Genomic DNA, 13,541 nt, shown 5'->3' with positions numbered 1-13,541 from the left:
AGACTCGTTGCCTGTCAGTCTCATTAGATGTGAGGAAATTAGAAAAGAACGCATGTTAAGTGCAATCTCTGCGTGCACTTGTTTTCGTCCAGTAATCAAGCACCTAGAGACCTCTTTATTAGCTGTTATTGTCATGCCCACTGCACGCCACTGAAACGTATTTCCACCAAATCAATTATTATCATTTGTATTTAGGAAATACTTTTTAGCACATTAACATCAGGTACTGTAAGCTATAGCTACTTGTATACGATTAATAAAGCACAATACGGACAGGCAATTCAAACTGTAATTGACATTGGTAACACTTTCGATTAGGGAACACTATCCACTATTAACAAGTTGCTTATTAGCATGCATATTACTAGCATTGGCTGTTTATTAGTGCTTATAAAGCGCGTAATTATGCCTTATTCTGAATGACCATATTTTATTTTCTTAACTCTGTCTCTTACCTTAACATCAGTGCAACAACTGCGCTATACCTAGTTTATTGCGGGAAAACTGTTAGTTAATAGTGAATATCTGCTCACTAATCTAGTGTTAACTTTTTTTTATTTAATTTTAAATAACTGCAACTGCAAACGACAAGCAAATATTTTATTTCATTTTACTAAAGCATGCTAAGGAATAACGCAATTCGTTGTGTTTCTACAGTATATACTGAAGCTTATTTAAATCCCTTGGTGTACGTTTATTTTCCTTAAAATAATACAAAATTAAAAAAAACGTGTTGTGAGGAAGAGAAAATTGTTCCTCTTTGTATCCATGAAACTGCGTATCCATGGTAGAACAATACAAATTGAGTATATCTGCTACTTAAGTGTGGATGAACTACAAAATTATTTGTAATAACGCCGCAGAGTTGACAAGTGTACTTAAATACACTTAGTATGTTTTTTCTTTAAATTCGTGCACTTTTTTAACCTTTACATAGGGTAATATTATAAAATGATAAAATTAATAAAACTTTTTTTAGTTGACAGTAACATTACGAGCACTTTTTAAGCTCTTTTTAAGGCATGAGAGTGTTTTGCGATATGCATATGTGCCCTTTAAATTAATATATATATATTTTTTTATTACATTTGCTGTTTTTAAAGATGTAATTTCAGGCGTGGAAGTCCACATTCAACACACTTAAGTGTTGTTATTTGACAATGGATAAAATCTGTTTTGTTTTAAGTAAGACATTTTGTATTAGTTTTGTATTACTTTGAGGAAAAATCATCTACACAAAGGCATTTTAGATAAGGTTCAAAATATACACATAAATATACAATGCAAAGGCTGACGGCAAAAACTAACGCTCATACATCATTCTTGTACTTGGCACAGTGTTTAGTGTAACGGTAGATGGCGACATTGCACCACGTTTAACTTGTAAAGTTCGGTAGGCTGGTTAAGCATAGGCCTTGAGCTGAGCAGTAGGGGTTAAACTGAGTTAACCTCGGCACGCTTGTTGACCTTCTCTATTAATTCTGCTCATTAGTAATTCCAATAATCCTCAAATTCATCTAAGAGGTGGCCCCCGCTTTTATTGGACTGTCGCTTATTTCATGGGAGTCGGGAATATTGAGATTTTATTCAATCGAGATTTCATTGAGGAATTTGTTGAAGTGGGAATGAAATGTATTGAAATGTGTATTTTATTTATTAATTGTATGCTTGATTTAGAGGGCATCAGAGTGCATATAAACTAGATATTATAAGTGCGCCTATCTCGATCGAGTGTCACGGGTTAGAAAATCACTGATTATTGATCAGAAAATTGTCAAAGTGTGGCTTTCTTTGCTATGTTAGGGTTATGTTTTCTTTACCGTACCAACCCAGTTTAAATTGGTTATAATCTCCACTGTAATTTAGTATTATTATCATTTTTACAGCAAGACGCTTTCTTTTTTTTTCTTCTTTTTTTTAGTGCATTTAAAGAAGCGAGTTATTCTTATTTCTAAAATACACATTTTCACAGACAACTGACTAAATGCATACAGTAAATATTACTGGTTCAAATATTTTTACCCAAAGAAGCGTGTATTCGTGTATTGCTAATGAAAGTGGTAAACGGATTTCAGAAGGCTGTACAATTAAATAAGCCTATATTTGCTTCAAACCAGTTACAATAATGGAGGCTTTGTCGTGTTTTACGGAAAACAAAATAACTCTTTTAAACATGCTTAAGCAACAAATAAATAAATACACGTATTGGTTTTTTGAGAATACATCGTTTTATTGTACTGTACATAACTGTAATTTGTCTACTCGTAAAACTAACAAAAGTGCAATCATTATTATTCTAATACGGTTTTCGTAGGCCTTTCCTTTTACACATTAATTAGGCTACCCACAGACCTACACATTCACCCCTGCAAATATAAGAGGTGGAATTACTGAAGAGACGTCAAAAAGAAACACACAAAAGGTTTAAACAAATAAGATATTTTGCATTCGAGTGGGTTTGTGACATGCATCGATCCCCACGCCACTGAACTCAGATTTCGCGGTGTCGCTGAGTGCATTGAAACTAACTAGGTTTAATTTTACTACGACTTTACGTGCTCGGTTATTGAGCACCTTCCCCTTTTATCCTCCTTGGAAATGTGGTCAAATCAAATAAAAGACTTGTCTATTGATTAGGACTGGATAAACAGCTTTGTTAAACAACGTCTCCTCATTTGCAGACGTTTCGAGGTTTTTCCAAGATAGTAAATATATGTCATAATCTTTCCCCAAAAAAAAAAAAAAAAAAAAAAGCCCAAACGCTTTCCCTCCCTGTGGAGTCCTCAGTGCCGATCAATTCATTCCTTCCTTCATAGTTTCTCTCAGTAAATACGGAGAGATGAACGACTTCGTTTCACCGTCCATTCATTGTATTTATTCTTCATAGATAACCGTGCATCGAGCGCACACAGTCTCGTGTGTTCAGTCCGTACGTTCGGATTTATTATTTTTTTTGGCTTGTCATAGTTTAAATTACATAACGCATGGCTTTACATCTTGACAGACTCCTTGGTGATGTAGCTGTTGATGATAGTAGGATCCACTGCTGGATGGATGAAACGACGTAATACCGTTGAAGTTCAGCACAAAGTCTTTTCTGTCACAGACTGGCGAAGAGTGGGTTTGGTATCGAGACATTCCTGCTGGCGAAAAAAAAGCACCATTATTAATACAATGCTAGAATAATGTCATCATTGAAAGTATGCTTAATTGTCTTTACAGCCTTCAAAGAAAAGTGGAAGCATCAGAGCTTGTTTAGCGCTTTTTACAGAAAAGTAATATTGTTTTAGGTTTAATAAAAGACATGCTTATTACCAGCTCAGACAATGTATTCTAGTGCTTTCAACGCCATGCCAGTATTTGAAGAACAATGGTATTGTTTCCCGTAAGTGAACTCAGTTCAACCGATATCAAACTAACTCCCTTTTTTTTCAACGCATTATTATAATTATAAAATTTATTCATAGCATATTTCTTGTGTTTTCTTATATTAAAACATCATTTAAGTGGCTAAGTGTTTATTTTTTGTTCACCTGGGCCTCATACGAAGCCTCACAGTTAAAACAGCCCGCACTGGCTAAACTGAACACACGTGTAAAATCCTCTTTGGTTTGCATTAATGTCGGGTCTTCAACTACTGGCAAAGACAGCAGTGTTTTCTTAACCTTTTGAAATGATGGAAATAATAAAAAATAAAAAAATCGCAAACAGCTCACAAAGGCCTTTTGCGTCACACATCTGCTATTTTCCTAATTATACTGTGTCTCCAAAACAGTAGTGTAGGAAAATCAACTCAAAGAGTGTGAATAATTCTCAACTGCCACGCACAAACTTTAATTCATAAGTCTAAATGCGCCCTTAGCACACGTAACACATGTAGGCCTCTGAGAAATAAAGAAGAAAAAAATACATGTCCCAGTTTGAGGGAATAAAAAAAAATAAATAAAAAATATATGATTATACAACTCGCACGACTCTGGAATCTGCCCTTTCTATAAATACTATGGTCCCTAATTGTAAATAGTTATCGATGAACAGACATAATGATTGCAATAAAATGCATTTTTAAAAGCATTAATGAAATTGCTTCGACAATCTGTACTACTTCAGTACATCGAAAAAGGCTAAATTGTTACACATGATGTCCGCTAAAAACACATGTCCTTCTGTATACAAACTTGATTTGTGTGCTTAAATTAAAATATTTAGGCAGGCTTTTCGTTTTAAACGACATCACATTAAAATGTTTTTAAAACAACAGCAGCTACATTGATTTTTGTTTATGGGAAACTGCACTCTAAAAAAAATGCTGGGTTGTTTTAACCCAACTTTGGGTCACATATGGACTAATCCAGCTGTTGGGTTAAATTTTTACATTATTTGTTTTAACCCAAATGTTGAGTTAGTCCATACTTGACCCCAAAGTTGCATTGAAACAACCCAACATTTTTTAGAGAGTAGCCTCCCTAAGTATTCTATAAATGCCTTCTTAGACCTTTATACAGAAATATCAAATCGAGAGACTGTAAAGAGTGCGTGCTTTACCTGAGATGTCGGCCGACTCTCTGCCGTTGTGATGCAGATAGCCCTGCTCCAGAGAATAAGGCGGCATACTCGAGTGTAATCCAGAGGAGTTTGGGCTGCTGGAGGCTAGCGGCTGCTGTTTAATGTAAGGAGACACACCTGATGAAGCCCAATGTGCCGAGGCGGCTCCATACGGCGAATGGCACTCCAGAGAGCCGCTCATGGCCGGCGGAGAGTGCAGCGGACTGTTGCTGTTTTCTGGGCCGTACTCGCCGTTGGAAGCGACTTGGCATGCCGTCATGTATGTAGAACCCGAGCTGGGCGACATGTGTGAGACATGATGGCCTGCTGTACTGAGGCCATCGTAACCCGCGTGAACGCCAGGCACAGGGTTGCTCATCATGTCCAGATTGTAGCCGTTGGCGTGGCAGGCCAGCGACGCGGAGGGCGACTGGAAGTCGAAGTTTTGGGGCAGCATCGAAGCGCCGAAGCCGATGCCGTTCATCATGCGGTACATGGGTTTGAGAGCCTGGCATTTCCTTCGGAAACCACGGGGCCTGCGTCGGAAAGAGCCCTCCTCGAACATGAACTCGCTCCCGGGGTCGATGGTCCAGTAGTGGCCTTTTCCCGGCCGCCCGAGGCCTTTGGGAAGTTTGATGAAACACTCGTTAAGAGACAAATTGTGTCTGACGGAATTTTTCCAGCCTTGGTAGGAACCCCTAAAAAACGGGAAACGCGCTTGGAGGAACTGATAGATTTCACTCAGCGTTAACCTTTTGGTCGGAGAGCTCTGTATCGCCATGACTATGAGGGCGATATAGGAGTAAGGCGGCTTTTCGGGGCGCCTCATGCCCGAGTTGGACTTCTTGCCCTTGCTGCCGGTCGCAGCTGTGCTCTCCACCACTGTCTGCGTGCCCTGAAGCGCCGAGTGCATGGCACTGGATGCGGGGCTGGATCTGATGGGAGCCGGCGTGTCCAGCTGCTGCTGAGAGCTCTCAGTCGTCATTGCTAAGCCTTGTAGCCCAAACGAAGATGGACGGATGTAAAAAGACGGGTTCAGTCTTCAAAGAATGCGAGTCGGGGCTAAAAATACGGGAGAAACGTCGCGTACTCCAAGCAAATCTCTCTTAAAAGCCAGTGTCTCTCCGAGGTCAGTGCGCCACAATTGTGCTCCTGGTTGAAGCCACCAGATGTGTGTCGCCAGGATAGCGACCCCTCCTTAGTCTCTTGGTGGCCATCGCGAAGACTAATCCTTTAAGAGAAGGAAACTCAATGCTCCAGAGTCCTCTGGCGCAAAGACGTGCGGCCAAACAAAACGCGACCACCTATCAATTCGTAAATCTCTCTCTGCCCCCTAGATCCCCGCTAAATTCCTCCAAGAAATCTTCTCAAACTGCGGAGACCCACCCCTTTTCCATGTCTGGCATGCCTCCAGCTATCGGTCTGGCAGGAGGCTGTGCAGAGTCCGAGCAGAGAGACTCCCCACCTCCCCTCTGACAGCCTAAATACACGCAATAACGCCATTTATCAAGCCTAGTCCGACGTTTCAATCAACAGCGCCACACGCCAAACACCGGGGCGAAGGCTGTCAGAGCTCCAGTAATTAATGGCGTGTTTTGGTGAGATTTCTGGCACTGGAGGACGTGAGGTTGAAATAGAAAAGCACTTCTAGTGTGTTTGACCGTCGAGGGAACAACGTACGAAGCAAGAGTTCATCGCTTCACCTAGGAGAGAAGAATGCGAGCACGTAAGGCAGTGACCTGGTTGAGCATCTTGTCAAGTACGCATGATGGGGGTGGGCGAAAAAAGTCCGTCTCCAAGTGTATACAAGTTCTTGCAAAGGGCTGTTCTGGATAAATGATTTTGACATGAGTGGAAGCAGGCTTTTTCCATCAGCCGCTGCGCCAGTGCTCGGATACCACACACAGCGCAGTGTCAGTTTACCATCCCAGACCCCTATCATCCCCCCTGAGAGAGGGACTAATTAATTGTGGAAAGTGAGCTTAATTGGCCATACGAAAAAATAAAAGAAAGAAAGAAAAAAATCTCCATTTCAATGCAACATTCGTGATTATCGTGAAAGAAAAACAACAATAAATGCGCAAAGTCACTTGAAATTATTTTAAATGTTTAATTAAAACAAAAACAACCGTGCATGCAAAATAATAATAATAATAATATATATTTTTTATGATTGCATAATCTAAGTAGTCGGTTGTATTATTAACGAATTTTGTTTTATTATCATTACAAGCATCAATGATTAGTCCTATTTTAAACAATTCTTAGTGCGTGTATATTTATTTGCTCTGTAAACTAATCGATTCTACTACTGTTTACTGGCCTCTTACAGTTTAAACATTAGGCCTTCACAACAGTTGGTGTTTTTTAATTTGGCTTCGTCATGAATACGCGCACTAAAATATACGAATGCAAGCAATGCGGTGCAATATTCACAGCCTTGCCTCATAGGCAGAAACAAGCAGCCTCACATCTTTATCAAAGCCAACAAAAGGATGTGGAGATAAAATCAGCCCTCGTCATAACAATAAAGGTAAAGAAAATAATCGCCTCAAAAATTCCCGGCAACATCAAACCCGCTATCCCTGCTGCGTTCAGGATGCACGCTTGGCTTAGAAAAAGCCTTGCTCGGTGCAGAAGGAAAATACGCGAGAGACTTTGAAGGTTTCTCGTTGCGCGGATAATATTGTTGTACTAGACTGCTGGAATCCTCTACTGTTGTAGGTGACCTTTTGACTAAAGGTGACAAATCGACGTGGACTCTCCGAGTGCGCATTTGAAGGCTGTTTGTCACTGCTAAGAGCTGAATGATGCCGATATTAGAGGTTTTTACTCTCCGCGTGACAAGAGGCACTTCGGGGGACGGATATTTGCAGTTCTGGGCAGAAAATATAAATATTGAATTGCTAAATATATCTGTGTCCGCTCTCGGGGAAACTCTGCGAGGAAAAAAACAAAGCCCTGAGTTCTCGAGGCGCCTAGGAATGACGAATGTTTCTCTCCCTCACAAGTCCAACAACTTCAGCAATTGTTTAAATTGCAATCAAACAAATAAACTACATGATGATAACAAAGATTACGCTCTTTGGGGAATTACTGACGTGGGTTTTAATTTTCATCTTCATTTTGATATGAAAAATACAAAAAAAAGGAAAATAAACAAAATGGGATGCCTATAAAACCAGTTATTTATATTTTATAAAAGAGTACCATTTGACCGTGCAAAATAAATGTAATTACAATAATCTTGTTTTTGAAATGTCACACTTTTGCTTGCTGTTGTGCAGTAGATATTGTACATTACATCCTGTAGGTTGCAGTATAGTCTCTCCAGATGATAGACACTTGAAACGCCATAAATGGCAACAGGCCTTGTCAGTTTGATTGGTGCTAATGCCTTTCTCCTTGACGTCACGTTACACTTCATACGTAGAAGTTAAGGTCGATTTTTTCTTTTCTTTTTCTTTTTAGTTTGGCAGGAGCAAGTGGTGTCTAATAAATGATTTAAATTATCTGAATAACATTTGTGACTATAAAGGATAGGCCTACACATATATCGACATTTGAACTTATGTGGGTTATTCTCTTGCGCAGGCCAATGTTTATATTCACTCTATTAACTTATTAATTCGTCAATTTATTGTGGATATGGTCTCATAACTGGTGCTTTTGAAACGGTCTGCTTTTTAGGAAAACTATCCACTGAGACGTGTCTATTTGGATAAAATAAAACGGTCGCCGTGATTTTGCCAAGTAAGACATGTTCCTGGATCAACATCTTTTGATGATCCTGGATCAGCATTATTGTCCAAAAATATAGATTTAGCCCAATATCTCAATCCCTACCCCTAAACCTAACCCTACCTATAAATTCTTCCTAAAATCAGTGGGAAATGATAGATAATTAACAAGGGTGTAGAAGCACCTAACCCTGATTGTAAGCCTAAAACAGATATTTCCTGAAAATTTACATCTCAATTCTGATTGGTTGATTGGAATGTTGTTCCAGGAACATGTTGTACTTGGTGAAATCACGCTCACCAAAGAAAACTCAGGTTCTATAAGATATTAACAAGGATTAATATCGTTACACAGTCCCAAAATATAATAACAATAATAATAATAATAATAAAATATTTAAAAATAAAAGTAAATAAGTATATATATATATATATATATATATATATATATATATATATATATATATATATATATATATATATATATATATATATATTAAAACGAACGAACTAAAATGTAACAATAATTACAAAAACTGCTACTACTACTACTTGTAATAACACGACGAAATGTTTGACAGGTGTTTAAAGGATAAGATATGTTTAAAGCAGAAACAAGGACACGTTTACAAATTAAGCATCTTGTGGTTTTAAGGTAAATGCTGTACTTGGCTTTGACAGCTGAGTTATGTCATCTTATCTTCAGGACCGTGGACAGCTCGTGGAAACATATGGACCTGGGATTTCATTTCAGTGTCCACAGCTGCCTTAAACTGAAGCTGCTTTATCATGTTTTATTGTCCTTTACTAAAGTCTCAAACTGCGACGCTTTCAACATGCTGAACTATTAATATGCACATGTTGATGCGGATGCAGGGGAAGTGTGAAAACAAACAGAGGCGCCCAGACAGAAGGGCATTATGATAACATCACCTGCAGGTGCTGCTAACGTTTAGGGCTAATTCAGGATAATTGGGACATTTTTTGTTCCATTCATCTCAATGGGCAAAAAATGTCCCAATTTAACTGAATTCACCTCTACATTATGAGAAAATCTATTTGAAAACGTGAACATGCGTTTTGTTTGTTTTAGGAATCATACTGAAATTTTAATCAACATTTGCTATTTTACATCACAGCACTGTCAGTAATTGGGCAAATCTATTCGTGAAAACATGGAGAAAAAAATGATATCACAGAATAATGTATTTTAAAACATCTGGCCATGAACTTATTGATTGATAACAATCAATTCGTGTTTCATTTTAAAGCATGTTTTATTATTCAATATAAAATGCGCATGCATTTTGTCAGAAAAAAAAAAATAGTTTACAATAATTCCAGTTTAGATGCAGGAGCCTCACTTTCTTTGTAAGAACTCAAGTGAGTTTGTCTCTTGAATAGTTTATCTCGAACAGTATGGAAACAAGTTTACATTTACAAGAATCGTCTGGTTCAACACACTTAAAACAAACACAAAGGACAAATAAATACACAGACGACAGCTTAAAACAACGCAAGCGCTCAGTAGGACAATACAGCTATTAAATAGTTCACAACTTTCACTCGCTGTCATTCTGCACAAAACTTTCCCGGACGATCTTTACGCAGGCGGATGAAATGTATGTCTTTGTCAAGTCACAAGTGCTCAGAAAGTGCCAAAGTTCCCCACCCTAGACCCACTCGATATTACGACAACAGATAGTCGATCTTGAAGGGGTGAAAGCCCGCGGACGCGTGTGGGATCGACAGGCACTCGGATGTCAGCTGGAACGGGAGAAAGTCTCGTTGGTGGCGGCAGCTGATGGCGGGGTCCTCCGGTGGTCCAAAGGATAGAAGCGCATGCGTTTGAGGTTGAGCCACAGGGGAGCCCCGCATGACATATCCCCCGTGCCAGGTGTCGGCTTTGCGTTCCTCTTTCCTGAAAGGTCGGCTGAGGATGCTGTCAATAGCGAAGGAGCTTGTAAACTTGGCGCTGGAAGGAGGCGTATCGATAGTGTCCACCGCAGGGGCTTGGCTCGGCCCCTCTGGCTCCTTGCCCGTTTTTTTGCTGATGCGCTTTCTCCTCCGACGAAACACTCCGTCCGCAAAGGTGTACTCGCTGTGTGGGTTCAGCATCCAGTAGTTGTCCTTCCCCCACGGTCTGGAGGGATCCCGCAGCACCTTGAGAAAGCAGTCGTTGAGAGACAGATTGTGGCGCACTGAATTCCTCCAGCCGGTGTAGCTGCCTCTAAAAAACGGGAACTTTTTCATGAGGTAGTCGTTGATTTCGGCCAAAGTCAGGCGGCCTGTGTTCGAGTCCCGGATGGCCATGGCGATCAGAGCGATGTATGAGTACGGAGGCTTGGGTCTCCTTGTGTAGGGCTTGCCTTTACTCTCTGCGCCGGGAGGAACAGGTGCGGGACTGTGCGCCACGCAATCTCCATCCGAGCCCAGCTCTTCCTCCGCTGACATCGGCGACGGGATGCTGCCCTCGGCGTCGCTGCAGAGCTCCGTGGGCTTGGAGTCGTAGTGACCCCCGCGGAAAACCTCCAGCTTCATTGGCTGAGCTTGTGACACTTTAACTTTCCAGACGCTTCCGCCGAGTAAGGCTCCTTAAGCAAACACCGGAGAAAGAGAGCTAGAATAGCCACGCGGAGCTGTCAAACACAATCCAAAGCGTGAGAGTGACAGGATCTGTACCTGCTGCAGATAAGTGCACTTAACATCCCTAGCGCGCGCTCAGCTGTCTAATATAGGCGCTCACCTCTGGGTATGCCTACAGGGGCGGGGCCTTTCTTTAAATCTTAAAATCACTCTTACAAAAACACACGGATCATGCACACCCTGTTTTGAAATAAAGCGGTCGAGCGTATGTGGACAAACATCAGACAGACTCGTGATGAATTGCTTTGTTGGTTTAAGACGAGTTTCGTCACAGCGAGCTTCACCTGCGTCCTTGCTCACCTTTGCTCACCACGCAGAGTTTCACCTCAGGAAAGCAGGTGGCGTGCGTTTATCAGACATGGCATGCCGCGCAGTCATCAAAGCTTTACCTAGGAGGAATAGATCTGTAAAGTATATTTAGAGTTAGAACAGGTTTAATCATAATAAGTCGCAACATATTGTAATCACGTAACATTTCAGTTGTGTCAATCACATCAATCATTAGTCATTAAATGCACTGCGTTTCATTTGTTGATAGCATTATGCTTAACATGCCTTTGGGTAAAAGAGGACGTTTTTAAAAACATGACTATGCAGTTGTTTAGCATCCCATTTATACACTTATACAGAATTTATGATGAATTTCATTCATGCATGTTAAAAGAATATATAAAAGATACAAAGGCACAATTCCAGCTATGAATTTAGAGTGTATATTTCTTCTAATTTTCAAACTCGAGTTAGGTTGCATCAAATATTTTAGTCATTAAACACTGAATGGACACATTTTGACCTGTATCACATGACTAATGCAACTTATATTACATAAACAAGCAGAATGTGTTTTAGAATTATGTTTTAAACATGCATTATGCAAACGTGTACTAGTTTCTTTTATGTGTTTTGAACACTCAGGTGGTGTCAGAATGCCTTTAAGACTATAGATCAGGAGCAGTAGCCTACAGATATCGGATATATGCTTCAATGCATTACACTCATTTGGGTCTGCAGACTCCAGTAAAGAAAACATATGCATTTCATACATTTTTTTTTTTTTGTGTTAAAGTCAAAAAATGTCAAGCTTCTGCAAATTGAAAAGTACCTTTAATTATTTTTATTTTTTTTAAATCCCACAACATTAAGGTCAACTTTTTATAGTTCACCTGCTCTGAGGTCAACAAGGTCACACACGCTCAGGAGTTTAGTAGTTTTTGATATTTTTTTTAAGTAATTGGGTTTATATTTTCTGCCTTTGTCGATTCAATTGCAAAATTAAATTAAATAAAATGATTATTTATTTAAGTAAATACTAGATTGGTCTATATACACTAAGTATTTGACATTTGATTTCTTTTTGTCTCTGATGAATGATGTAGGAAATGCATTTTATGAAAAACATCTACATTAACAGTTTGATACATGCACTTTTTTTCAGTTTTTTCCTAGTACGCAAGAATTGTAATGCATATTTTGCATGGCTCGTGCCAATACAACCATTAGAGTAATCTTCCTCAGCATCAGTGGTTTCTCTAATTCTTTGCCAAGAAACAAGAGAAAGACCAAATGTCAAGTTTAATATGCTACACGTTTGTAACGAGCATTTATTTAGTTACAGAATCTGCTTGAGACACACATTATTATCCTCCAGTCTCATCATTTTGAGCATCCGCCCTTTGACTGCTTGCTGCTTTCCATGAACCTGTCGCACAAACAGAAGATGCAATATTACCCTCGCTCACAGGTTTCATGTGTTGGGTCGCTGTTTCCTGCAGGTTTAACCATAACTCAAATATTTAGATTTGAAGTGCTTTGCAGATATTCATTAATGTGTGAGGAGAGGTTTACCACACACTCCTCACAGTCGGCACATTGGATGAAGCAGTAGGTTCCACTTCCACACTGCGGCCAACCGCATGAACGCTGGTAATTACACCTGCAGTACCTCATTACCAGTTAATCGTCTTTCACTGACCGTAAAAACAAGTTAAGGGTGTGACGGGGGAAAAGGCATGATGCATACAGTCCCTTGCTAATTAATCAATTAAGATAAGTTGCCTATTAAATGTCCACAACATATGATTTAGATCTCACCTCTGCAATTCAAATTCAAAAGGCCAGACTGGTCTATTTAGTGACTAATGTATTATTTTAGTTAGATTTGTAAATATCATTTCAAGGTTTGCTCGTTTTTTTGAAGCAGTCATAGCTAATTAAATCAAACAAATGTAATTATTGTCATACGTGGATCGCATCACGCAGAATAGAAAATGTAAAGCTTGTTTTTGATGAACGTGAGGAACTCCGATGATTGCGTGAAATCGGGACATTTTTTCAAATTGGTCAAAATGTGCAATAAATGCACACCACCTGGTTTTCTACACTTAACCAAACCGTTTTTTTATGTGCTGTAATGAGCATAAGATTTTGGGTCATGTACTGATATTTGAATGCGGTTCATTAAAACTTGGCCTAATTCGTGATGTGAAATGTCAGAGGCAGAGTTATATTTCTTCCAGCAGTCAGGAATGAACGGGTATTCCTCTATGAACGCCTGGCCTGGACCTGCTTACTCCACACTGGCCTAGCCAAATAAATACAGCACATACTGTG

General features: G+C 39.6%; 2 protein-coding genes across 3 annotated transcripts; both read right to left on the bottom strand.

Moving 5' to 3' along the window:
• Nucleotides 1-2,209: 2,209 nt before the first annotated feature.
• LOC109062829 (forkhead box protein F2-like) lies at nt 2,210-6,258 on the bottom strand. Of its 2 annotated transcripts, none has more exons than XM_019079900.2 (2): nt 4,546-6,258; nt 2,210-3,143 (listed from the first exon to the last, which is right to left on the bottom strand). In XM_019079900.2, exons 1-2 carry the CDS (start codon nt 5,528-5,530, stop codon nt 2,974-2,976), a joined length of 1,155 nt encoding a protein of 384 aa, XP_018935445.2. In that variant the 5' UTR covers nt 5,531-6,258; the 3' UTR covers nt 2,210-2,973. The 2 variants fall into 2 exon arrangements, with proteins under 2 accessions (XP_018935445.2, XP_042573629.1); XM_042717695.1 differs by having other exon boundaries at nt 2,210-3,140; nt 4,546-6,231.
• Nucleotides 6,259-9,547: 3,289 nt separating this feature from the next.
• foxq1a (forkhead box Q1a) lies at nt 9,548-11,008 on the bottom strand. The gene has a single exon (XM_019079902.2). The coding sequence runs from the start codon at nt 10,824-10,826 to the stop codon at nt 9,975-9,977; it is 852 nt and encodes a 283-aa protein (XP_018935447.2). The 5' UTR covers nt 10,827-11,008; the 3' UTR covers nt 9,548-9,974.
• Between the last annotated feature and the right edge of the window lie 2,533 nt (nt 11,009-13,541).

This window comes from Cyprinus carpio, chromosome B2 (assembly GCF_018340385.1).
Source record: "Cyprinus carpio isolate SPL01 chromosome B2, ASM1834038v1, whole genome shotgun sequence".
Lineage (NCBI taxonomy): Eukaryota > Metazoa > Chordata > Actinopteri > Cypriniformes > Cyprinidae > Cyprinus > Cyprinus carpio.
Note: the sequence above shows the minus strand (reverse complement) of the source record. Positions and strands in the feature narration are given on the sequence as shown.

Coding starts and splice junctions, on each gene's coding strand:
- LOC109062829 (XM_019079900.2), bottom strand. CDS start 5,530: ATGACGACTGAGAGCTCTCAGCAGCAGCTGGACACGCCGGCTCCCATC. Junction 3,144..4,545: donor AGAGTCGGCCGACATCTCAG/GTAAAGCACGCA, acceptor TTTTTTCGCCAG/CAGGAATGTCTCGATACCAA.
- foxq1a (XM_019079902.2), bottom strand. CDS start 10,826: ATGAAGCTGGAGGTTTTCCGCGGGGGTCACTACGACTCCAAGCCCACG.